The following is a 26,690-nucleotide window of genomic DNA, read 5'->3' as shown; positions in this document are numbered from 1 at the left end:
GTTGAATACATTATTAATAGATTTATGAATTTTAATAGTGATAATAATTATTATTATAATAATTATATGTGTCATATTAATGATAGTAATTAATACTTATAACATTGTAATACTAATATAGTATAATACTAATAATAATAGTTAAAGAATAACGATCTTAGTATTAATTAAAATGTTGTTGATAAAAATTTTGTTTTCTCCATCCAACTACACGTTTCCTACAAATACTCACCGCCGATTTTCCGATCAAATTCCGCCACCAATCGCCGTCGTCGATGACTCTCATGACTCCGCCTCCCATTGACGTAACGCCACCAATCTTATTAATTCATTCACACACACTAATTCACACTTATCTACGCACATGCACACGCAATTCATATCTATAACCGTATGTAATTATACACACATATCGATTCAACTTGCTTAATTACTCTGTTTTGATCTGCTAATTAAGTTTCGATCTCGTTATCGGATTGTTTTGAATGTGATTCGTGATCTATAAGTGATACAGCTTCTCGATTTCGCCTTTTACTGTGAAATGCTTCGTTTTAGGGTTTTGAAATTTGATTATTATAAACTGTGAGATAATTGTGTCTAGATCCAATTTGTTTATGTTTATTAGTTTGATATTGTAGCCAGAAGAGGAAGAGATGCTCGTTCCACATTCCGAGTTTCCAACTGCTGAAGGACCTCAACCAATGGATGGTATTAATTGAATTTGTGTTGTTATGTTTTATGCTTCTGTTTGAATTAGTGTTTGTAAGTTCGTATGGTTACTTATTTTGCAAGTAAAATGTTATGGACTTATGGCACTTTTGTTTTGTTAGTTGCACCGGCAGAGGCTACTAATACAGTTGATGCGTCAGTAGTTGATGATCCACCGTCAGCGAGGTTTACATGGACGATAGAAAATTTCTCGAGATTGTCTGGCAAAAAATTGTACTCGGATGCTTTCTTCGTTGGAGGATATAAATGGTATCTTTTGTTTTGATGTAGTTTTAGACTTTAGTTAAGGTATTGCTGTGGTGTTTGTTTATAGTGTTTTGCTGACATGGTGTTTTGGTTTAGGCGTGTGTTGATATTCCCAAAAGGAAACAATGTGGACCATTTGTCAATGTATCTTGATGTTGCTGATTCCACAACATTGCCATATGGTTGGAGCAGGTATGCTCAGTTTAGCCTAGCTGTGGTTAATCAAGTTCACAGCAAATTCACCATGAGAAAAGGTAAACCATTCTTTTGTTTAATTGTAACAAACTAGAATATTGCGTGTTAACAGTATTTAAGTTAGAACACACTTCATGGAATGCATTTATGCAAGAAGTTAAGTATTGTATATAGGAAGCTTTGCAGAGAATTTAATTGTCGGATGATGGTTGATAAATGAAAATCTTCTTAAAATATGACTACATGAGTAAACCACTGTATAGTCTACACACATGGATATATTATTGTCTATGCTGCCAATAAAATTTTAATATCAAGTTGAAGTATCAAGTTGTGTGGTTTTTCCTTTGTATATTTTATTTGATGTCTTTTCCTGTCTCAACAATTAATTTGTCTTCTGGTGGTTATGACATCATATGACAAGCAAACTTATTGGATGGTAGTTAGAAAGAATTTACTTCTTTAAATATTTAACTAGCGCCAAAAGTTCTTTTAGATTATATTGAGCAATATTGGTACCCCTTAATTTCCACAACCCTCCCACCAAAAGATGAAAGAATATTGAATGGAAGATAGGAAGTCAAAGATGACCTCATGCTAGCATGTACACTGCAGGCTATGATGTAAGACCATAGTCACATAATTGCTGGTAAGGCCACGAATTTCGATATGGATCGTTCGTACCAATTCGCGGTACGTTTGCGTTCCCGGTTCGCTCGGGATCACATTTTCGAGCATAAAACTGGCGTTCCAGTTTATTGTTGTTATAGAAGGAGAGTAGATGCGATCGAAGTTTCAGATTACTTTGTAGATGGCGGCTCTGCTCTAAGAGAATGGTAATATGAAGAAGAAGAAGGAGGTTATAGATAACCTAATTTATAACTGGCCTTTTTAATATTTACCAAGGCCCAATATTTATCTTATAATGTTTTAAGTTTGTAATTTTGAAAGGGAAAGCCGAGCAGTGTAAAATAAAAGTCATGTTTCAAATTATAACAAGTAATTTATTGTTTATTTACTTATTTAACTTAATATGAAAAGATTTTAAACTTTGTATCTTATTTTGTATGTTTAAAATGGTTATTATTTCCTTTAATTTAGCTTATTGTTTATTAATTTCGTTTATACAGCACCAAGTTTAACTGGTACATCGTACCGGAGCGATCCGAAATGAGCCTACACTCCTTCGTACCGAATTTCAGGAACCTAGCGAATTGCGATCCCACTCCACGTTCCCGTACCGGAGCGTACCGCGAACTATGTGACTATTTGTAAGACAGTTTTTTATAATGAATAGCTTGATAAGGAATGGAGAAGTTTCTGCTTCCATCATAGTAGTTAAAGGTGCCACAGGCACGCATGCAGCAAAACCGCTTTGAGTGAAGCAAGAGGCACTGAACCAGGGAAAAAGGGGGCCTGAACCTGGAAAAAAACGGGCCTGAATCGGCAAAAACTTGCCTGAACCCACCAAAAGTAGTTTCAAACGGCTGAACCAGCCTAAACAAGCCAAAATACGGATTTAATCACGATCTTATAATAAGAACAAGAGATCTTTCTCGATCAATCCCCTGCCCCTCATTTTTCGAGAATCAGAAAGATCCTTTCTAGATGAGATTATTCAGGAATACACATCGAATTATGAGATTAAGCTTAGAATTTATGCAGTAGATCCAAAATAAAAGAAGTATTTGTGATTATTGCAATTGATTTCAATTTTGGCCAAAAGACAAGGGTACATGCACCAGACATCATGCGGTGACGTTGATAGCCGAAAGACAAGGGTACATGCACCAATCGGTCGATGTCCCGATGGTTGAGTGTTATGTGCCTTATGTCCAAGGCTTGATGCAAAACTACTATCGAGCCGGTGGTCTCACCGGAAGCAGCCTCTCTATTCTTACGGGGTAGAGGTAAGGCTGTCTACATCTTACCCTCCTCAGGCCCACCATAACTTTGCTATTGGTGGGATTTATTGAGTACGATGATGATGATGATAATAATAACTAATAAAAATTGGCCTTCTAGATAAGCTTCACGGAATGGCTATAAGTTAACCCTTGTAAAGGGTTAGTGATAAATCTTGTTAATAAAACGGGTCCAATAGACAGTCCGTCTATTCCTAATTTCCTATGGAAATTAAAAAAATTGTCTAAATCAGTAGAAACCAAGTATAAAACAGCTAAACGGTGACCTGGACTGGACATGTGTTTTGCACTCTTGCTTGTCTCAGGCATGCGCTTGTTAAGCGATTTGTGTCTAGGTGACAGACTCACCATTTGCGCTTTGAGCCCGCCTTTAACCTTATATAAACATGGAACTTTCTTTCAGTTATACTCCTTATCTTAGCCACAAAATTGGTCATTTTAACCAATGTGATGGGTCTGAATAAGGGGTTTAGATGAAATAAGGTTCCGTGTTTATTTAAGGTGGTTGTTCTCAAGATTTTTGTACGATGAGTTGAGCCTCTAAATTGTCTACTTAATATCTTGATATTATTTGTGAGGCTGCAATACTTTTGGAATCTCGGTAACTAGATTTTTATCTGTTTTATTATTGAAGGTATCTGGGACAAATAAGTAAATTTTGTATTAGAGAATTCAGATTTTCTTTTATATCAAAGTAGTTTTCCCATGAGAAAGGCTTGGGAAGAGTGAAGGAACTTTATAGTTAACTTTCTTTTGTTTTTTAAATTGGCATGTGGGAAGAATTTATAAATACCGTGATGAGAAACGAATGCAAATTAGCTTTACAAGTAGTTAGTGGCGAGCATGGGCCAGTTCGATCATTTGCTAAACCATCTGTTTGTCAATGGGTTCAGTTTTTTCTGTTATTTCGGTTATGCTTCTGTTATTTGATTTTGTGCTTACTTTTAAGTAGTAACAGTAATTGTTTGTTGTATTTTTGTTGGTTTCAACTTTAGGCATAGATTATCGAAGTCTGTTTTGTGTTAAAAATTTCATGATGAGACATAGAGGGCATATAATGATATTAGTGTATTCGATGTAAAGGATGATACTATGATAGGATGTCCACCGTGTGGTGCGTGTATTGTGTGTTTGAATGTTTATGTCCTGTGTATTGTGTGTTTGACAATGAAAAACATTGTTACCTAATACATTTTTATTATTTTAACAAGGTAGTCTTAGTGGTTAACACATGCATGTATGAAGTATCCTGTTGTAAATTCGGAAAACAAAGTCATGATAATTATGACTCTTTACACTTGCAGATACCCAACATCAGTTTAATGCACGAGAAAGTGATTGGGGTTTTACATCATTTATGCCTCTTAGTGAGCTATATGAACCCAGTAGAGGCTATCTTCTGAATGATACTTGTATAATTGAAGCTGATGTGGCAGTCCGTAAGGTTGTTGATTACTGGTCACATGATTCAAAAAAAGAAACTGATTATGTTGGGCTTAAAAATCAAGGTGCTACTTGCTATATGAATTCTCTACTCCAGACATTGTACCACATCCCGTATTTTAGAAAGGTTGGTAGTTATATTGATTATTTGAGACTTTTAAGTCTTACTGATAACAAATGGTGGTCATTTTGTCCCATTTACACGTGAACTGGTCAGTTAAGTTGTATTTTGTCTCTTTACAAGTCAGACAGGTTAAATATTAAGAAGGGATCAAAGTTTAAAGGGTTAGAGGTCACACAAAATGTATTCAAAATGCAGTTTTATTTCAAAATTTAGACATCTTTTTTCTTTTATTTTTTTTATTACTGATTAGGAGGCGGAATGGGGTACTAAATAAAGTTCTGATTTGATTTCTGTAGTCTGTAGTGAGGATTTAAATATTTAGATTTGAATTATTCTTACAATAGAATAGGTAAGTATGGTTTATGCTGTCATTGTAATCATACACAAGCGGTTACTTATATTTGTGTTTTGAACCAGGCTGTGTATCATATGCCAACAACTGAGAATGATATGCCATCGGGGAGCATTCCGTTGGCTTTACAGAGTTTATTTTATAAGCTTCAGTATAGTGACACCAGTGTAGCCACAAAAGAGTTGACCAAGTCTTTTGGTTGGGATACCTATGATTCTTTTATGCAGCATGATGTTCAAGAACTCAATAGGGTTCTTTGTGAGAAGCTTGAAGACAAAATGAAGGTATATGATTTTTAATCTAAAGTTTAATATCTTTACTGATTATGTACCCTTAATTGTGGTTTAATTGTGAAGGGAACTGTTGTAGAGGGAACAATTCAACAACTGTTTGAAGGACACCATATGAACTATATTGAATGCATAAATGTAGACTACAAATCAACAAGGAAGGAATCTTTTTACGGTACAAGTCTTTGATTAACAGTTACAGTTTAACTATAATCTCTATAGGTGGAAAAACAGGTTGTCTGATGGGTCAAAACATGTACTTTTTATATGCCAGTCAATATGGATAAAAGAGTAGTGTATAGACCATTGTATACTTGGGAACATGTAATTCACTCTTGCCCAATAAAGTCTAAATTATATGTTCTAAAAAGGGTAACCTTGGCATAAGCACACTACCTTTTTATAGTTTTTTGTATGGATATTACATTTTTATTGGGAAAAAGGGAAGTAAGTTCTCTTAGGTAAATATTGACCAAGAGTACATTATCCTTTCATTTAATTTTCCAAATTAGATACGATATATTAAACTATATCATCAATGTTATAACTCTTTTAAATAAGATGATTTAGGATGTTCTAGCTTCTAAGCATTTGATGCACGTCAGTCTTAACTACTTTTTGCATTATAGCTATTGGACTCAACAACCGGAACTGCCACGTTTTCATAAATTGAGTTGAAAAGGCCACTTGTAATAATATCTAGTTTTTTGCTGAATTTTGTATGTCGTGTTAGACCTTCAACTTGATGTCAAAGGCTGTCGTGACGTCTATGCGTCCTTTGACAAGTATGTGGAAGTGGAACGACTTGAAGGTGATAACAAGTATCATGCTGAACAATATGGGTTGCAGGTTGGATATTTTCTCTGAATTTTAGTTAATTTTTATTTGAGGTCAGGTTTCAATTTTGGTGAAAGGGTAGGTTAAAGTAGTCATGGGTTAAGATTTGACCATGCGAATGTTAAGTCACTTGATAAAAAACAAAACATAGACTTTTATCATAGAGCATCCATAATGGAAAAAAACTGAGACGAGTGCTTGTTTTATGATAAATGTGACACAACTCTAAAAGCTTGATTACAAAAAGTATATTGTTAAAAAGTAATATTTATGTAAAACAGTTTTGGCATCATCTTCTAATTTAAGTTGGTATATTGTTTACTTTTGTTCAGTATGATGCACCATGTGTTTGCTTTCTCACAAAATAATCATGTAAATATGTACTTTCAGGATGCGAAGAAGGGTGTCTTGTTCATTGATTTCCCCCCTGTTCTACAGCTTCAACTAAAACGTTTTGAATATGATTTCATGCGAGATACAATGGTGAAGGTCAGTTAAAATTAATCTGCAGAATAGCTATTTTATTTTGCATTCATTTATACCTCTACATTGTTAAGAATCATTGTTTAGTAGTTCTTTTTGTTCAGGATATATTGTTATTAAAAGGCTCGGCCTTTGTTTCTATTTTTTTACTTTTTTACTTTTCACTCATTGAAAAAAAAATTGATATTTTTGTTTACAATGATAATTGTTGATACAAAAAAGCTACTAGGCAAAACAATCTCATCAGATTCTTTTTATTAAATTTGACAGATAAATGATCGATATGAATTTCCGTTGCAACTTGATCTTGATAGAGAAAATGGGAAATATTTATCACCCCAGGCAGACAGAAGCGTTCGCAATCTTTATACTCTTCACAGGTATTACATTTCATGTCATATTCTTTGTTTATACATGTATAAAGAAATAATTAATCTATTTATGATAATTGCATTATTACATATTTAAAAAACACTGTGTCAGTTCATCATATTTGGGGTACGATATGCCTCGAAGGATATCCGATATCAACATTTACTTTTTTTACAAGATTTTCCCTAAGTTTTGTCGACAGTAACAGCTTATTTTGTCTACAATTATATAAAAAATCATTACAAGCTGTAAGCATAAAAACTTAAAATACCAAAATGGACCTTTTTTTGGTCTTGGGTTTTAGGACAGGCAGTAGGGTTTTAGAAAAGAGGGGGGGGGGGTAAAACTTTGGTGTTTTTTTTTTTACTTTGTTCTACAATGGGATTCACTATTTTACCAGATGTAAAGCAAATTAACCAAGAAAATGACAATGATGTTCAATTTAGTGATTGAATCGAAAGTTTACATGGTGTAAAGTTGAGTGTGAAGCACTCAACTTTTACAGCAGAGTAACCTTCCAAGTCAATCCCTGAGCTAAATCCATTGTCTATACTTTGTAAATTAATTTGTTTTACCTTTGATAAAATTGAGGGTACCATGGTAGAACAGAGTAAAAAACAGCTGGTGCTAAGGTTTTAACACCCCCCCCCCTCCAAAAAAAAAAACCTACTACTATAAAACCCGAGACAGTTTCTATACTTTTTTGATATAATTGTAGACAAAATAAACTGTTACCGTCTACAAAACTTGTTGAAAATGGAAATGCTGACATCCGATCTCCTTCGGGGCATATCACATCCCTAATATAATGAATTGATACAGTTTTAAAATAAGTAATTATCATGAATAGATTAATTATTTCTTTTTTAAATAACTTGGTCAGGGTAATGAAATATTTATCGCCCCTCAGTCAGTTGCATCTATATTTTTTGCATTCTTTAGTTATTCATTCATCTCCTTTCCCAAACTTGACCCTCAAACATGCAGAATATATCCTAATCCTAATATACATAGGATCATTAGTCTATATCTAAAATAAATCCTATACTTGTAGGTAACCTGTTCCCAGTTCTATTGATGATTAAGTAGTTTCCTAACCAAAAGTTTAAAACCTATCTAATAATTGAATTAGTAGCTTCATTATTATTAACACTCCGAGTCCTATCGCAGATAAAACTCTGTTTTTTCAACACTGTTTGGCGATAGGGTTTTTTTTTCACATATTGTGGTGGATATTAGTATTTGGTGCTAAGACAGCGTACTTAACAGATTCATTGTTATCTTATGCAGTGTACTAGTTCACAGTGGTGGGGTCCATGGCGGACATTATTATGCCTATATTCGACCAACACTTTCTGATCAATGGTAAACATTATTTCTAATTAGTAAAGGTGGCAAAATGGTTTTTGGGAACTGGTCATTGTTTTGTTCAGTTGGAAACAGGTCGGATGGGTGAAACTGTCATAACACATTTCTTCCGTTTTGTACAATCTTTTAAATAGTTAACGTATTTTATTTTATTGTATAGAAACTTATATTGTTAAAAACATAAATTTGTTTAAGTTAAAACGATTTAGATTATGTTTGACTCGCTTAACATGTTTGACCCGTTTGGCACCTTTTGTGTTTTAACTCCATTAATATATTTTTGTGCGTTATCAAACAAATACAACCCTAATTACCTGTTTTCATACAAACCAGCTGAATATTGGCACTCCGTTAATATATATTTGCGCATTGCCAAACAAATACAACCCTAATTACCTGTATTCGTACAAACCAGCTGAATATCTGCATATATTTTTTAAAAATTTTCTGTTTCTGCAATTCGCTCACGAACTATTATAGGCGTTGAGGTTCTTAGTTATGCATTCACTGAAGTGAGTTTGTTATAGGCTGAAATTTGATGATGAGCGGGTAACTAAAGAAGACATGAAGAGAGCGTTGGATGAGCAATATGGGGGTGAAGAAGAGGTAAAATCGAATTCTACATCAAAGTTATTTTTTATCCATCTTATATTTTCCGTTACGATAGATTTTGCTGAAAGTTTGATTGTTTATCTTAAATTTGGTTATGACACGCTTGACTAAATCTTAATTTGATGGTTACTTGTAAAGTGTTTTTGGAATAAATCCAAAGTCAAAGAGGCTAAACATAGTTATCAAATGCATTAGGCGCACTTAAGGTGCATAGGCCTCTCTGAGGGCCTAGGCACTAGGCGCAAAAGAAGCCTGGGCCTAAAAAAGGCGGACTTAAATAAAAAATACAAAAACAAAATTTGTAATGGAAAATATCACTTTTTTTAAATATCATATATTTCAAAACCATAATTCTCAACATAAATTACCAAAATCATCTAAACACCCAAAGCAAGTACCAAAATGATCGATCTCTTGTTAGTCATGAAAAACTCCCAATAATCTGCCATAATAGTGAAAGTTAGTGATGTGATTAATTGTTTATTGTAAGTATTTATTCAGTAGAAGAATTTTGAAATGTTAATTGTAGCCATGATAATTAATGTTACTGATGTGATCAAATGAGAGAAATTATTATTTATTTTAACTACTTTGTTCTTGGCTTCTTGCTTTGTGATATTGAAAACCAGAGATCGATCATTTTATTAACATGTTAAGTGATAAATCAAAAAACAAATCAAATAAAATCAAGCTAAATAAAACTAGCAGCTGCCGACTAATTGCCTAAAATTGCGCCTGCTTTATGGAAAGCGCTGCAAGGGCGCTTCTACTGAAAAAAGCGGCTAGGCGCAAAAAAGCAACGTTTTTAATAACTACTGGCTAAAGTCAACTTGGAATGGAGCCATGGTTTCAAATTATTTCTGACTACTTTTTATTTTTGTGGAACAGTTACCTCTAGCAAATCCTGGGTTCAATAACTCCCCCTTTAAATTTACAAAGTATTCAAATGCATACATGCTTGTGTATATACGTGAAAGTGACAAAGAGAAAATAATCTGTAATGTGGATGAGAAGGACGTGGCAGAGCACCTGAGGGTAAGATCGTCAATTTATATGTAAAGTTTGTTATGAATGGGCTGATTTCTTAATTGGTTCAGATAGTTTAATATTTGTAACCTAAAGTGGAACTTCTAAGTGTTAGGATTAAACGCACACACGAAACTGAACACACACGAAAGCAATAAACGAACACGAGGATTTAACGTGGTTCGGTCTAAACTGACCTACGTCCACGGGTGGCAACTAGGTATATCTTTATTGAGTGACAAATATTACAAGTACATAATGTTGTTTATATAGAGACTGAACTAGGGTTAGTAAATTATTATGCAAGAAATCTAAACCGGGCCGGGCTTGGGCCCGACCGCCCACACCCGTCTCCTTTTTTGACTTCATATAATAAACCGGGCCAACAAGGCCTACGAACCCAACAATCTCCCACTCGGAGGCCTTGAGTACTCTCGTCTGCACTCCTGATTGTACTTCTGTAATCTGAACATTAAACTTCTTCTAGTTGCCACCGCCTTCTCATCAATTAACCTGAAGGCCCGTTGAAGCTCCCCGGAGCTCCAACACGTCAGTCATGGCTGAAACTGCCCCTGACCCGTTCTCTGTCCCTACCGGCTCCCACTGTAACGAACTACCGGATCCTGAGATAACCTGAGAACAAACACTCTCCATATTCAGCAAGTAATTCATTGGAGAGACTTTTACAGCTGGAATACTGGTTTTCTTAATCCACTGTCGACCTGGAACTGTAACTGAAACACGACCTGTGCTCCCACTGTCACGATGTCCCACAACTGATTTAACCTTCCTAGCTCGTTCATCCTGAATCTTCACTTTGGCTCTGGGTTTGTTACTTGCAAAACGAACCTTCTTCTGCCCACGAGATTCTGTGAACCGGACTTTGTCTTTCACCAAAACTGGATCCACTCCTTTCGGTGACATATCGACCATATACTACGAACCCATTTTCTTGCCACGAGCAACCACGAGATTCCCTTTGACTACTTTCCACTGCCCATTCCCGAACTTAACATCGTGCCCCTGGTCATCCAACTGCCCAACTGATATCAAACGTTTCTTCAAACTTGGAATAACCCTCACGTCTTTCAAAGTCCAAGAAGTATCGGCTGAAGTTATCAAATCAACGTCTCCCATACCCGTAACCTCTAAAATATCATCATTCGCTAGTCGAACCTTTCCAAAATCCCCAAATTTAAGATTCTTCATCGTTTCACTACAGTGAGTGGCATGAAACGATGCACCAGAATCCATCACCCAAGCATCAACGCTACTCTCAACACTACAAACCAAAGCCTCATCACTACTGACCCCGTCATCTGTGTCGTCTTCTGTAACGTTCACCTCTTTCTTACCATTCGGACACTGATTCCTGAAGTGTCCTTTCTCTTTACAACCCCAACATTCAATATCCTTACGAGTCTTAGACTGACTCCTCTTCCTGCTCCCACTGCCTCGCTGTTTTCCCCTACCTCTACCTTCTGTGACTAGCATATTGCCTGATGATTCACCTGAACTTCTGCGTCTTGAATCTTCTCCCAGAATCAGATCTCGAATCCCATCGAAAGTAATATTTGTAGACGAACTACAAACTGCAGTCACTGTTTGCGACCAACTGTCGGGCAAAGAGGATAATAACAAGAGGCCTTGAACTTCATCATCAAACTTAATGTCAACTGACACTAAGCGGGACAAGATCGAATTAAGATTATTGATATGAGTTGTAACTGACCCACCCTCTTTCATTCGAGTTGTCACTAGCTCTCTGATAAGATAGACCTTATTCGCTGCCGAAGGCTTCTCATACATGTTGGATAGTGCGTCCATCATACCACGGGCTGTGGTTTCTTTCATGATGTTAAACGCCACATCTTCCGACAACGACAAAGTAATACAAGCCCTAGCTTTCTTGTCTAACTTCTTCCAATCTGCTTCTGACAACTTTTCTGGTTTTTCATCCTCAAACACTACATCCAAGTCTTTCTGACAAAGTAGTGCCTCAATCTGCATCTTCCACCAACCGAACTTCTGTCCGTCAAACTTCTGTATCGAAAACTTTCCGTCTTCTGCCATAACAATGACTAAAACGAAAAACTGGATAAAAAACAGAGACAGACACAGCAACACGAGCCTGAACTTAACGACTGTTCAACTGAACTCTGTTAAACAATCAACCTATTTAACGTGCAGCGGAATAACGAACTGTAAATCAGAAACCGAAACTTTAAACTGAAACGATAAACCTGACAAACGCGGTTGGCACTGGTTCTCCGTTTCTTTAACGCTTCTTCTGACTTAAAACTGTTCTTCAATGAAAATAGGAATCGATTCAACTGTTCTTAGCTCGTACTTTGCTAAACCGAAACTGATCAGAAAAAACGAACCAGCAGCTGCGGAACCCTAATCAGCGGCGGCGGTACTGTAGCGGCGGCGGCGGTACTGTAGCGGCGGCGGAACCCTAGCGCAGTAGGGTGGCGGCGGCTGGATGGTTTGGCGGCGACTCGGCTGGTTCAACGTGTTCTTCGCGTGATCTGAACCTAAGCTCTAGATACCACTTGTTAGGATTAAACGCACACACGAAACTGAACACACACGAAAGCAATAAACGAACACGAGGATTTAACGTGGTTCGGTCTAAACTGACCTACGTCCACGGGTGGCAACTAGGTATATCTTTATTGAGTGACAAATATTACAAGTACATAATGTTGTTTATATAGAGACTGAACTAGGGTTAGTAAATTATTATGCAAGAAATCTAAACCGGGCCGGGCTTGGGCCCGACCGCCCACACCCGTCTCCTTTTTTGACTTCATATAATAAACCGGGCCAACAAGGCCTACGAACCCAACACTAAGATCTTGTTATTAGTGTAATAACTAAGATTTTGTGATCATATTTAACTCATTTTCTATTTACTACAGATTAGATTGAAGAAAGAACAAGAAGAAAAGGAGCAAAAAAGGAAGGAGAAAGCAGAGGCACATTTATATACTATCATAAAGGTTACAGCTTTGCATGACCGATTTAGAAAAACAAGTTTTATTTATTACTTTTTGTAAATCAGTAATTTAATGTGAGCAGGTTGCCCGTGATGAGAATTTTCATGAACAAATAGGGAAAAATATATTTTTTGACCTAGTGGATCATGATAAAGTTCGTAGTTTCCGTATCCAAAAGCAGATCTCTTTTGCTCTTTTCAAGGTATTATTACTGACCAACTTTCTTATGTATAGATTATTATATTTTTCATTTTTCATAAGATTTTATTATATCAAGCTCCATATGTTACTTTTTCAGGAGGAAGTAGCCAAAGAATTGGGTATACCAGTACAACATCAACGTTTCTGGCTTTGGGCAAAACGCCAAAATCATACTTACCGTCCAAATCGTCCATTGACTCTTTTAGAAGAAGCTCAATCTGTATGTACTTTTGATATTTTTAATTGCTTGGTGATCCTTAATATTGCTGAATCTGATTTGTTTTTTAAATTTATGTTTAGGTTGGACATTTGAGAGAGGTATCAAATAAGGCTAACAATGCTGAGCTTAAGTTGTTTTTGGAGGTAGAAATGGGACAGGTATTATTCATTGATATGGATTTATATATAAATACACCTTCACCTCTTTATTATATGATAATATTAAAACAAATATTTTATTAATTTCGCTGATTGTTTTATTGATGTAGGATTCACAGCCAGTTCCCCCACCTGTGAAAACTAAGGAGGAGATCCTACTTTTCTTTAAGCTTTATGACCCTTTAAAAGAGGAGCTTCGGTAGCTGCCTCCCTCTCCCTCCCTCCCTCCCTCTCTCTCTCTCTCTCTCTCTCTCTCTCTCTCTCTCTTATAAGTACAACTATTTGATTTCTAATTTTTTTTAACATCCTACCAGTTTTGCCTTTGCTTTAGTTAATCCATGATTCTAATCAGTATTCCCCAATCCTGCCCGGCTCTCCAATTCTCATTTTCTTCAACAATACATATTGCATGTTATAAAAGTTTAGTTTTGTTTTAAGGATATACATATTTAGTTTTTGTTTTTCTTTTGCAAATATGTTCATATGTTATTTTATCTAATCTTTTATAAGTCAAAGATCTTACAGTTTTCTCTCGGTGTACTCACTTTTATCACTCCTATAAATCTTACATGTCTATAGTTTTCTTTTATTTTTGTTGGTCAAATTTTCATATATAGTATTTTTTTTCTTTTCTTTTTGGTAAAGATGGCAAAAGATGTTCACATCTATTTTTTCTAATCTTCCACAAATATAAACATACAGAAATGTTTTATTTGGTGAGAACTGAGAGGGGAAAAAAATAGACACGGGTGGAATTGGTGAAATGAAAAAGATTGGAATTAATTTAAATTGTAAGTAGTATTGTAAATGGAAATTTAGAATAACTAAAGACTCTTTATATGTGCCCATAAGGGCTCATTTTAGTGATATTTTACATTATTTTTCTATTTCAGCTATGTCGGACGGCTCTTTGTGAAGGGTACAGGAAAGCCTACAGAAATACTGCCAAAGTTAAATGAGCTTGCTGGGTTTGCACCTGATGAAGAAATAGAACTGTTTGAGGTCAATCTTTTTGACTGTTTATTTTGATATGATTTTATGCTATATACTATTAATCATTTTAATTGTTTTCTAAATTGCCCTCTTTTTCTTTCAGGAAATCAAGTTTGAACCTAATGTTATGTGTGAACATGTTGATAAAAAGCTCACATTCCGGGCTAGTCAGGTATGTTTCTGCACCTTTATAGCAGTTTCTTCTTTTGGCCAACTGTTACAAAATTGACCAGCATTTTTGTTTTGGTTTATGTTTTATTAGCTTGAAGATGGAGACATTATTTGCTTTCAGAAACCTCTTCAAGCTGGAACTGTAAAATGTCGTTACCCCGATGTTCCATCTTTTCTGGAATATGTTCATAATCGTCAGGTTTACTGTGAAACCTTTTTTCATTAATTTATTTTTTATCAGTTCATGAAGTTTCATGGTTATCATAAGTTTGTTAGTGAAGGGTTTCTATAAGAAGGCGTAAGACTAATTTCATACACATCCTTACGAATTTCATGATCATATTTATACTTTTTAAACATTAAAAATGACACGTTTACTTACACTTTCTATAAATAATGAAATAAAATCAATTTTTTATAATCGTTTGTTTCATTGATTTTAAAAAGTTGGAAAACAAGCATGAATCATCACAGGGCATACTGTTCTCATTGTTCATTTAGTGAACTGTATGCATTTTTAAACTTTTAATTAAATGAGCCAGTTTTATCATTTTAACATATTGATATTATTACTATATGGCATAGGTTGTGCGGTTTCGTTCACTGGAGAAACCCAAGGAGGATGAGTTCTCATTGGAATTGTGAGTTTCCTGAAGATTTGCTCTTATTTATTTAACCAAAATGAATATTTTTTTATCTTGCACTTTTTATTTTGAATTTCAGGTCAAAACTCAACAATTATGATGATGTTGTCGAAAGGGTTGCGTCCCATTTGATGTTAGATGATCCATCTAAAATCAGGCTTACATCTCATAATTGTTATTCCCAACAACCCAAACCTCAACCAATCAAGTACCGAGGAGTGGAACATCTGTCCGACATGCTGGCCCACTACAATCAGGTTATTTTGTAATTTTTATCTTCGCATAAACGAGCCAAGCCACTCATGAGATTGGCTCGCTAGAAAGTTTTGGACAATTTTTGGGTCATCAAAAAACAAGCCATACCAAAAATCACTAGTTTGACTTTGACTTGAACATGTGATTTCCCATCACACAAATTTTGTCACTTAGGATTACTTTTATTACATTTACAATTTTTTATATTTGTTTAATAATGATGGCTTTTTATGCAGACTTCTGACATTTTGTATTATGAGGTACTTGATATTCCTCTTCCTGAACTGCAAGGTTTGAAAACCTTAAAGGTTGCTTTTCATCATGCAACAAAAGATGAAGTAAGTGCTGGCTTATCCTTTTAACTTGTTTTTTATTTTTATGTTTAAATCTCTCATTTTTCTTGATATTTTTTGTTTGACCATTGGTAGGTAGTCATACACACCATTAGATTGCCAAAACAAAGCACTGTGGGTGATGTGATTAATGACCTAAAGACAAAGGTAAGTCTACCAACTTTGTTTGACCCATTAGAGATGCAAAATAACAAGATTCAACCCATAAATAAGTAAACGGGTTGAAATTGCCACGCCCTCTTTAGTTGACTGGCCAATGTATCATGGAACAGGTGGAGTTGTCTCACCAAGATGCAGAGCTTCGTTTGCTTGAGGTTTTTTACCACAAGATTTACAAGGTATTTGAAATTTGATATTTGAATATTCTTTTACGTTTATAAATTTGTTGACTTTGACTTTTAATTACTTTGATCTTGTTTCTCAAATTCTATTTATTTTCAGATTTTCCCTCTAAATGAAAAAATCGAGAACATCAACGATCAGTACTGGACTTTACGGGCTGAGGAGGTTTGCTCTAAATGCTTTTATGTTTCGTGCCAACCTTTTGTTTTTTATCCTTTTTTTCAATGCTATTTTGTTATTTACAGATTCCAGAAGAGGAAAAGGACTTAGGTCCTCAGGATCGCCTAATTAATGTTTATCATTTTACTAAAGACTCGTCTCAGAACCAGGCAGTAAGCACTTATGGTTTTAGTGGCACATGCGTGACCGTATGATACACACACACACACGCGTATATATACAATTCATTTTAGCAAATTTAAAATGCAAGATAATGGTTGAAATGCAATGCTGATTCGTCTCTTCTAATATTCTAAACGTAACCTACATATGTGTATATTTACCAGGAATATATCTTGTGTGTAGGACTGTAGGTAAACGTTAAAAAAAAACATTTAAGCAAATTAGTTTAGTGATTTTCTTTATGTACATGACATAGACATTTGCATGCAAGAAGTTAAATGATTTAAGTTTGTTTGTGTTCTTGCATTGATTTGGTTTTCTGGAATGAACCTCTTTGTACTCTTAGTCATGTTAACATATACTTAATTTTGAAAATTTTCTATTTTGTATAACAGCAAGTTCAAAACTTTGGGGAACCGTTTTTTCTTGTGATTCGAGAGGGTGAAACATTAGCTGAAGTTAAAGTACGCATCCAGAAAAAATTACAGGTTTCAGATGAGGAATTTTCAAAGGTATGCTTTATCTTTCTACCAGGAATATTCTCTCAAGCTTATACCAAATTATCATTATTATTTGTCTTGTTTTTTTAACTCTGTTTTTTTTTTTTTTTTACTTTCAAACCATAATTTAACAGTGGAAGTTTGCATTTCTCTCTCTTGGTCGTCCTACTTATCTTCAGGATTCTGATGTTGTCTCCACCCGTTTTCAGGTTAACTCTCTTTTGCTTATTTTTGCAATAATCTTGTCAAGACATCTTAATTGTCATTCTACTGTGTGTGTTTATGCCACATGGCATCTGATGTGACACTAAATAGCTGTTTTTCATTTTGGTGCTTGATACATTCTAAAAAATCATTTACAAATATATATATGTTTTTTGGCATGCCTCAATCAATGCCACATCAGCTAGAGGTGAAATATATTTAAATGACAATGATTGCTAAAACGGAACCAATATTAACTTGTAATGGTTTGTGCTAAGTTAGTGTAAATGTAAAATTGTGTTAATAGTTATGTTCACATATATGCATGTAAGAGTATGTATATATTGTATGTGTATGTATTAAGTGGGCGTGTTTGGTTGCAGAGAAGAGATGTTTATGGTGCCTGGGAACAGTACCTAGGAGTGGAACATGCTGACAATACACCTAAACGCTCATATGCTGCAAATCAGGTACATTATATTGCCATACCATAATCATGTTTTCAATTTGTCAAACAATCAATCCCAGAAGTTGATGGTTGTGTTAAGTTAACTTTTCATTTTTTAAATTGACCAAGATACCCTTAGGTTAAAAAAGGATAACAAAATTAAAATAGATGGTACCCAATGCATATATGACGTTAACTATTTAGTATTTACAAAAAGAAAGAATGTTTTAATCAGAGTATTTCCGTTCAACCCAACCTGACTCATACATAAGCACATGCTTTGACTTGTAATCGGAATAAACACATCATATAGAAGCGACTCAACGGTTGCTGTCTATTAATTTATTATATCATTTGGTTTATGCAGAACCGCCACACATTTGAGAAACCAGTTAGAATCTACAACTAGCTACAAGCATAAGGTGTAAGGACATTTTGGGAAACATAATTATGGTTGTGGTAGATGTGGTTTGTGTAGCATCCCTCTATGGGGTGATGTAGTTGTAGATGATTGTATCTTATTAGAGAGTATTTATCATGCATAAGATTTTGGAGTTTGGGATGTATAGATAGGTATAGATGTGTCTCATGTGTTGTGTGTTCTTCAACTTCAAATTTTAAAACCTTTTTTGTTTTTGTTTTAATATTTAACAGATGATTGTCTTCTTGTGATTTCATTATAAGTTATATAGTGATTTATTTGTGGCTATCTATTATTGTCCACATACATGTGATAAAGCATCTTCATACCCAAAATGTGTTTATTCCTTGATACAGTACAAAATCACATGTTTCATAAAATAGTGTGTATCTGAAGTTTACATTTAAGTGTCAATTCAAATAAATGTTCACATGATGCATTGCATCTTAATTCACGTAAGTATATCTTTGGTACAAACCATTTTACATGTACAAAAATTGTATTTAAAGACATTCGTTAATAGAAACATATTTTAATAATGCATGCCCAGTTATGTGAGTTTATAATGTGATATGACGTATCAGAACTAACAAAATTTAATAAGGTCTTTGCTAAATGATAAAGTCATTCTTCACTCATCACTTGTCATTATATCTTGTCGGTACCCATGCGATCTTAAATTATAAATCAGTATATTTGTTTATCTTTGAATACAAAATGTGATTTCATGTGAAAATTTGAGTCTAATTAAGAACCATTTCACTATGTCATTATAATCACATATACTTGTTATGTGTATAGTACCTCGGATTGTAGTATGCTAATACCACAATACATCAAAAATGATTCTAAATGACTAAAATATGGTTAATAATAGCCAAAAATAAAAGTAACTATCTAATAATTATGTATTGATGTAATATCATTACTGTATTTTGTTAGTGTGGCAATATCACTTTTATATTATACACTCGTACTTGTTTTAATGGTGTTAAATATATTATTTTTTATCGAATTAATGTACACAAATAAAAAAAGAAAAAAAAATACTACCTAATCACGTCCAATACAAGAAATGCTCAAACAATATATATTTTCGTTTTAAAAGTATGATTAAAAGATAAAGTCAAGCGGGCTAACCATGATAAATACATCGTTTTCATAAGAAACTAAAGCATCATTAAATACTATATGATGTAAATACTATATGATGTAGGGTAAAGTTTAAATATAAAGGATAATAAAAATGAGAAGGGTGAGAATGAATCTAGTCTATTGATCTTAGATTTGAATGGTTGAGATTAATTTAATAAATAAAAATTGATGGAAATGGCATGAAGGTAATAACCCACATTTGTTGACTTTCTCTCTCCATATGCAAGGCACATGTCAATTCCCCAATCATTTTAAAATGTCCATAACATTTTCATACGACATTATTTTTTTAAAAACAATTCTCCATAATAATAAGCGTTTTTTTATCTTTAATATGAGTATCATATTGTTATATAAAAATAAAAAAAATTAATGGGTTTTTTAATTTTGTTTTTTTGTTGTTCATTGTGTCATTGTGTAATATGTTGTTTCCATTGTGCTTTACGTTTCAAGTCATTGTGTTATATATATTCACCATTGTGTCTTACGTTTTAGGCCATTGTGTTATACGTATTCACTATTGTGTCTTACGTTTTAGGTTATTGTGTTATACGTATTCACCATTGTGTTTTACGTTTCAAGTTATTGTGTAACATGTATTAATCATTGTGTTTTATGCATTAGATAATTTGTTGTTATTTTATCATTATTTTTACATATTGTTATTACATAAGGGTGTTATTAGTATTTAAAAAAACATAATGATGAGTTGAAAGACACAATGACGAAAAAACACAATGACGAAAAAAGACACAATGATAAGCGAAAAGACACGATGACGAAAAAATACATAATGGTGTGCGAAAAGACACAATGACGAAAAAAGACACAATGATAAGCGAAGACACAATGGTGTGCGAAAAGACACAATGGCGAAAAAAGACACAATGGTGTGCGAAAAGACACAATGACGAAAAAAGACACAATGGTGTGCGAAAAGACACAATGACGAAAAAAGACACAATGATAAGCGAAAAGACACAATGACGTGATTTTTGTTTTAAATTTTATATAACAAAAATTATACTCATATTAAAGATAAAAAACGCTTGTTATTATAATGATTTTTTTTTTAAATATCATATGAAAAAGTTATAAACGTTCTAAAATGATAGGGGTATTAACATGTGTCTTGCATGTGGAGAGAGAAAATGTATACAATTACCTCTATACCCTTTTCCTTTTGGTCAACACTTGACACATGTCAATTATTTATGGCTTCTCACACTTGTCATTTTTGTTACCCTTTGTAGAATAACTTGACCCTGATGTAATCTTAAATAAAATAATATATAAAATATTCATTATCATACATAAGCACTTATGCAATAAAATTATTTAAGTTACCAAGCCTATCCGTATTTGAGAAACAAGTCAAGTTTTATAACTCACTAGGATATGTACATGTGAGTGGTGTAGCCTTTTAAACATATTGGAATTAATTAATTTAGACTATTCTTTATTTATATGTGACTTACGGTACAAGGAAGGAGTCTTGGAGTGCATATAAAGTTAACTAGATAGTTATAGACAATTATAAAGTTTGGATTAATTATGTTATTGTTTTTATTAGTCCTAGTTATAGTCTAAATGAGTTTATACTTAACTATATATATCGAGTCATTATAAGTGTTGTAATCAAGTTTTAAGCTATTTTATTAGTTAATAATAACAAATTTGATTTTGGTTTCAACTTTCAACCACCGTAAACCTATATATATACACACACACAGGCTGCAGTGTTACTTAAATATTATTCCATCTAGTTAGCTAGCTATATATTTCACGAGAAACCAAAATTATATATGAAGATACCGGTGTTAGAGAAGGTGATGTTTAGTGAACCATCAGTATGGGTTACAGCCACCACAGTGGCTACATTAATATCAACTCTTTACTTAGGCTTTGCTGAGATCATCGGTAATCATCTCCAGTATTCCAATTTACAAATCACTCAAACAAACCATCGGTTAAGATCTCAAGCAAAGTAGGCATGTTGACGCTCTACACGCCCGCGTTTCTAGCTGGACTTGTTTCTTTCTTCCTATTCCCTGCCGGTGATCTCAGATTCTTTCTTCTTAAATTTGCTGTCACCTTTCATTTCTTCAAAAGAGATTTAGAGGTATTTTTTATTTTATTATTTTTCTTTTTAAGGTTGGTTGATTTTATTTGATAATTATATGTTTGTATTGATCAATATCTGATTATCAGAATTCTTGTAATGGTCGTCACATACTCACATAAATGTCTTATATGATATTTACTAGATATGGTGACAACCTGCCATATATAAGAGGTTGGCATCATTTATGCATTTATATAAAATATTATTATCCAGATTTTTTAATTTTTTCTTGTATACAACTTGCAAAAATATCTGGAAATTAATTAATTTGGTCAAAACTGAAATCAAATAATGAAAAATAATGACAAAAAGATCGGGTTAATTGATGCATACATGCAAGAACATGCTATTTAATTTATAAAACCACCTCACATATATAAAAAAAAGATGCAAGATATATATAAAAAGAAAAATATATATATACTTGTCTTTTAGTTTTTACTTTTATATAGTATAGCATATGTTTTACATATTTCTTTCGATACGTGTTTCAAATTTTATGTAAGTTTTCGTTTTATCTAGGTCCAATTACTTAAATGATTTTCACATTTCTATTCAAAGTTTTTTATTTATTAAATCTTTATTCATTAAACATATATTGTTGTCATGGTCATTCAAATTAATTAGACAGTTGTTTATGCAATTGTTCTAATCATGATTAGATGTTGGATATGACATTTGTTATATTTAATTGAAATGTTAAGTTAATTATTAATTAAATAGCATTGCACAAATTATAACGTAGTAATGACCAATTCAAATGCTAGACATCACGCAAAGCAAAGATTAAATAATAATGATGTGTTATGACAAACATAAACGTTTCTTTATACGATTACGTATATGTTAAATGATGCACGTGATGTGTATATGTGCAGGTTTTGTTTGTTCACAACTATAGTGGCGATATGGTTCTAGGCTCAACCATTATCATCACATTGTTTTATTTTTCTGCGGCTGCGGGTTTGATCATCGTTCAATATCTGACCCTAGGACTCCCTGAACCATCAATCGACACAAAATACATCTGTTTGATCCTTTTTATATTGGGAATATTAGGAAACTTTTATCACCACACCTCTCCAAACTAAGGAAAAACAATGAAAAAACGTACAAGATTCCTCGAGGTGGATTGTTTAATCTCGTTACTTGCCCTCATTATCTATTTTGAAATCATTATTTTTGTTGGGATATCACTTATTGGCCAAACACCATTGGCTTTCGCAAGCACTTTTGGAGACGCTTTGTACCTAATTGCAAGAAGTTACGCGACTAGAAAATGGTACGTAAACAAGTTTGAAGATTTTTCAAAAGAAGTTATCCCGTATGTATTTTGAAAATTGTACCCAGAATTATGATCACGTGTATTTCTTTTTATGATGGAGTTGAAACAAATTTTTATAAATAAATTGTGTTTGCTCTTTGAATAATTGAAATTGTTGGTTACATATGTATTTACTTTTGTGAGCTTTTATGGTACTTTATTTGGTTAATAATATTTATGTGATAATAAAATAATCCAGTCCGGTTGACATTAGGTGTGAAAGACAAATTGTTTATAAAGTAGGTTGTAATGATATTTACATGGCAACATAAATTTAGGATATTGTCATGTCTTTCTTTAACTTTCTTTGTTGGGGGAATTGTGGAAATTGCAACTTCGATAATTCAGATATTTATGTGATAAGTTTTAGATTAACAGTTATATTAGTTGTTCTCTAAAATACTCTAACCGAATAAAACTTCGAATGAAATTAAGAACTAGGTACGGAATTCGTGAGGAAAATGAACCAGAGAGCGACCAAATGGAATAAACGTAAAGGTTTATTTCCGAACAGTTTCTAGGTTTAGATAACTGTCATCAGTAATTATATTTTGAATTTTGAATTTCATTAATATTACCTTCATATTAAAACTTATTATGTGTTACATAATTATAAAATTCATTTTCTAGTGATAACTTTCATATTAAAAATTTTATCTTTTACCTTTTAATCTGCTCCTTGGACCACGCTAGGGGCTGCCAGCCTGCCACCCCTAAGACGCGCAACCGGGGCTGCCACCCCTTTACCCCCGTTTGTTAGGGGTTTTGCCCCGAACATCATAACACACTAAAGCAAGCATGCACTCCGCACATCCCGAACTTGCTTAATGTTTATTATGATTACATAATTACATTGGTCGGTCAGTTAAAATTGAATTACACTAAAATATTAATAGGGGTCAATGTAGAGGCGACTCGATCCAATATAAGGGGCCCACGACTGCTATCCAAGTTATCTAAATTACCCAAATCAACCAACCAACTAGGGCTGTTCACGAACCGAACTGAACCGAACGCAGACATGCTCATACTTGGTTTGATTTGAAAGCGAGCCGAACTGAGCGGATTGAATTTAAAGAAACGAGCGATATCTTTATGCTTGAACTTGGTTTGGTTTTGAAACCGAATGGCTTGGTTCGGTTTGGTTTTGCTTGATTTCGTACAAAGTTTCCAATTTTAAATTTCTAAAACTTCAAAATATCATTAATTCAAGACTTTTAACTCAAAATTATCTAAACTTTCACCTTTAAAATGTATAAAACTCAAAGTTAACAACAAAACATATATAAAACGAGCGACTATGGTTTAAAATTGGACTTTGAATTCAACACAAAATAGGGAAATTTAAAACTTTTAAAAAATAGTATACTTTTATATATATACATAAAGTTTATATATAAAACTAATAAATAAAAAATAATTCGTGCAAAACGAACCAAACCAAACCGAGCGAGGCTTTGCTCGTGCTTGAATTGTTTTTAATCCGAACCGAGCCGAATGACTCACTTACAAACCGAGCCTAAATCAAACGAGCATTTTTCGAGCGAATGACGAACGAGCGGCGAGCAGTTTGGACTGAAGAGGTATGTAGCCGCCTCAACACGGAGCAAGGCGGGTCAACCCACAAGATATAGACAACAGGCTAGACAATCAAGACATTACGAAGGCACAAAGCCAGAACCTATGCACATGGCGCATACCACACATGCTCAGGCATCATATGCCCAGGCACCACATATGCTCAGGCATCATATGCCTAGGCACCACATATGCTCAGGCATCATATGCCCAGGCACCACATATGCTCAGACATCATATGCCCAGGCATCACATATGCGCGCGGCGCGTCAGCGCACGGCGCATATCACATCTGCGCATGAGAATAAAGAGAAGACCTCGCGCATCCTCAGGATTGGCGCATATCACACATGCACATAATCAACCTCGTCCTTATCCAAATCAGGATTAGGGCAACCTTGATTGTGCACGTCAGACAACCTTCCAGAATGTATCTTTTTAAGGAATAAGAATATGCTGATGTTGACAGCTGCCAAATGAAAGGTGGACAACTCAGCATGACACATGTGCTACCACGTGATTACAACCAATGAGAAAGCACCAGGTGTCCCAGAGGACACGTGGCGCAGAGCAATTGGAGGAGGCCAACAAGGCTGAGCCCAATCAGTGGAAACCCTAGCACTATAAATACAGCATCAACTCCACAAGGAAGGATCATCACATATCACCTGATAACATACAATCACAGAGTATTCAGCTATTAAGCAATACACTCTAAATTCCGTACTCTCACATATTATTATCTTCTCCACAAATACTTATTCTCACACCGGAGGGTTACCCCAAAGAGGACCCCTCTGTCCCTTTCTGAGGGCTAAGTTGACGGTGCTGTTCATTTTGTAGGTGGAAGAACACAGATCCAAGGAAACCATCGGTGAAATAGTCTAATCATACCGGAGGAAAGTAGATCGTCTACCAGTGAGTCGATCAACGTCTCTTCATTGGCGCCATCCACTGTTACAACGGCAATCAGATCTCATCAGATCTATATATAAAAACAAAAATCATCACCATGGTTTCTGGCGTTCATAACGTTGATCAAGCTCTGGAGGATATTGAACGTGAGGACGTTAATGAGGGACAACAGTTTCTGAGGGCACAGCGTGATTCTACGCGCGCCACCAGTAACCGTCCCTTCATCACAACTCCTCACGGCCAGACTGAAACTCCTCCAGACGATCTTACGTTACAAAATCTTGCCGGCGCAAAACAAAAAGGACCAATGGGTCCAGAAGAGGAAACAAATGATCCTAAAGAATGGCTCATAAACGAGCAGCGGCGTCTAATGGACAAGTATAATGAGATGGTCAAATAGAAAAAGCTAGCTGACTTAACACAAAGGCAAGCGTTTGATAAGCAAACTGTTCATGGAACAAAAAGGCCGCACGCACCGGAAGAAGGACATTCTGTTCACACTGCACACACTGAGTTCAGTGATGAAGAAGTGCATAGCATGAGGAAGACGCGAGATACTCATGCAGGAGGCTCACAGCTCCGCGCGCCTGTGAACATGGCGCCTGGAGCCAGAGCCGATCTGGATCTACACATGCCGTACAGCCCACCAGTTAGAGGGCAAGTGGACGTAACCACACCGTATAGACCAGCCATCTTGGTGAAACATTCAAAGTTCACTGAGCGCATCGCGAAGGCTCCCATCCAGCACAAAACCAAGATGCCAAGCGGTCTGGGCAAATATGACGGCACAACAGATCCAGACGATTTCTTGCAAGGTTTTTACAACACGGGAAACCTAGAGAGCTGGACGATGCCAACATGGTGTCACATGTTTGCTCGTTGCCTCACGGGCGCGGCGCGTGTCTTGTTTGAGAGCTTGCCGACTGGGCAAATTGATGGGTTCGAGGAACTATTGGAAAAGTTCCAAGCCCACTTCGTACAGCAGCGCAGACACACGCGCGATCCTGATGACATCATGCACTGCGTGCGCAGGAATGATGAAACGATTGAAGATTACATCACTCGTTTCAATCAGGAGTCTCTGGCAATCGGAGGCATCACTGAGCAACTCCTGCGCGTGGCCTTTATACAAGGCTGCGCGCAGTGATCAACTCCGCCGGGCTCTCGTAAGCAGAGATGGCATGCCCACCACGTGGGCCAAGTTAATGGAAGCCTCGCGAGTCTTCGCGAGAAATGAGAAACAAATTGCCCAAGATAGGGCAAGAGAAAGAGCGCATCAAGCTGAGTCACCGCGCAGCAAAGAAAAGAGGGCCAAACAGAACTTTGTATGGTCCAGG

The 26,690-nt window shown here is 35.0% G+C and overlaps 1 protein-coding gene and 1 pseudogene across 1 annotated transcript; both read left to right on the top strand.

Annotated features, from left to right (window-relative positions):
- Window positions 1-194: 194 nt before the first annotated feature.
- On the top strand, window positions 195-18,547 carry LOC143567151 (ubiquitin C-terminal hydrolase 12-like). The gene is made up of 32 exons (XM_077053632.1): window positions 195-305; window positions 639-708; window positions 831-978; window positions 1,072-1,229; window positions 4,400-4,665; window positions 5,080-5,298; window positions 5,371-5,479; window positions 6,038-6,153; window positions 6,532-6,630; window positions 6,895-7,004; window positions 8,287-8,361; window positions 8,892-8,970; window positions 9,865-10,011; window positions 12,927-13,007; window positions 13,087-13,206; window positions 13,303-13,425; window positions 13,506-13,583; window positions 13,694-13,782; window positions 14,477-14,585; window positions 14,680-14,748; window positions 14,839-14,946; window positions 15,333-15,388; window positions 15,471-15,648; window positions 15,883-15,984; window positions 16,075-16,146; window positions 16,272-16,337; window positions 16,441-16,506; window positions 16,587-16,673; window positions 17,079-17,195; window positions 17,318-17,392; window positions 17,771-17,857; window positions 18,203-18,547. Exons 1-32 carry the CDS (start codon window positions 276-278, stop codon window positions 18,242-18,244), a joined length of 3,351 nt encoding a protein of 1,116 aa, XP_076909747.1. The 5' UTR covers window positions 195-275; the 3' UTR covers window positions 18,245-18,547.
- A 2,669-nt stretch (window positions 18,548-21,216) lies between these two features.
- LOC143567139 (steroid 5-alpha-reductase DET2-like) lies at window positions 21,217-22,873 on the top strand (annotated as a pseudogene).
- The last annotated feature ends 3,817 nt before the right edge of the window (window positions 22,874-26,690 follow it).

The sequence above is a fragment of the Bidens hawaiensis genome, unplaced genomic scaffold, assembly GCF_021521415.1.
Source record: "Bidens hawaiensis isolate Kalapana, Puna unplaced genomic scaffold, B.hawaiensis_p1.1 tig00023227_1, whole genome shotgun sequence".
NCBI lineage: Eukaryota > Viridiplantae > Streptophyta > Magnoliopsida > Asterales > Asteraceae > Bidens > Bidens hawaiensis.
Note: the sequence above shows the minus strand (reverse complement) of the source record. Positions and strands in the feature narration are given on the sequence as shown.

Bases quoted from the DNA above. Each gene is read 5' to 3' on its own strand.
- LOC143567151 (XM_077053632.1), top strand. From the start codon at position 276: ATGACTCTCATGACTCCGCCTCCCATTGAC. The intron at 4,666-5,079 runs GTTGGTAGTTAT...GTTTTGAACCAG, and splicing joins ACATCCCGTATTTTAGAAAG to GCTGTGTATCATATGCCAAC. The intron at 14,586-14,679 runs GTCAATCTTTTT...TTTTTCTTTCAG, and splicing joins AAGAAATAGAACTGTTTGAG to GAAATCAAGTTTGAACCTAA.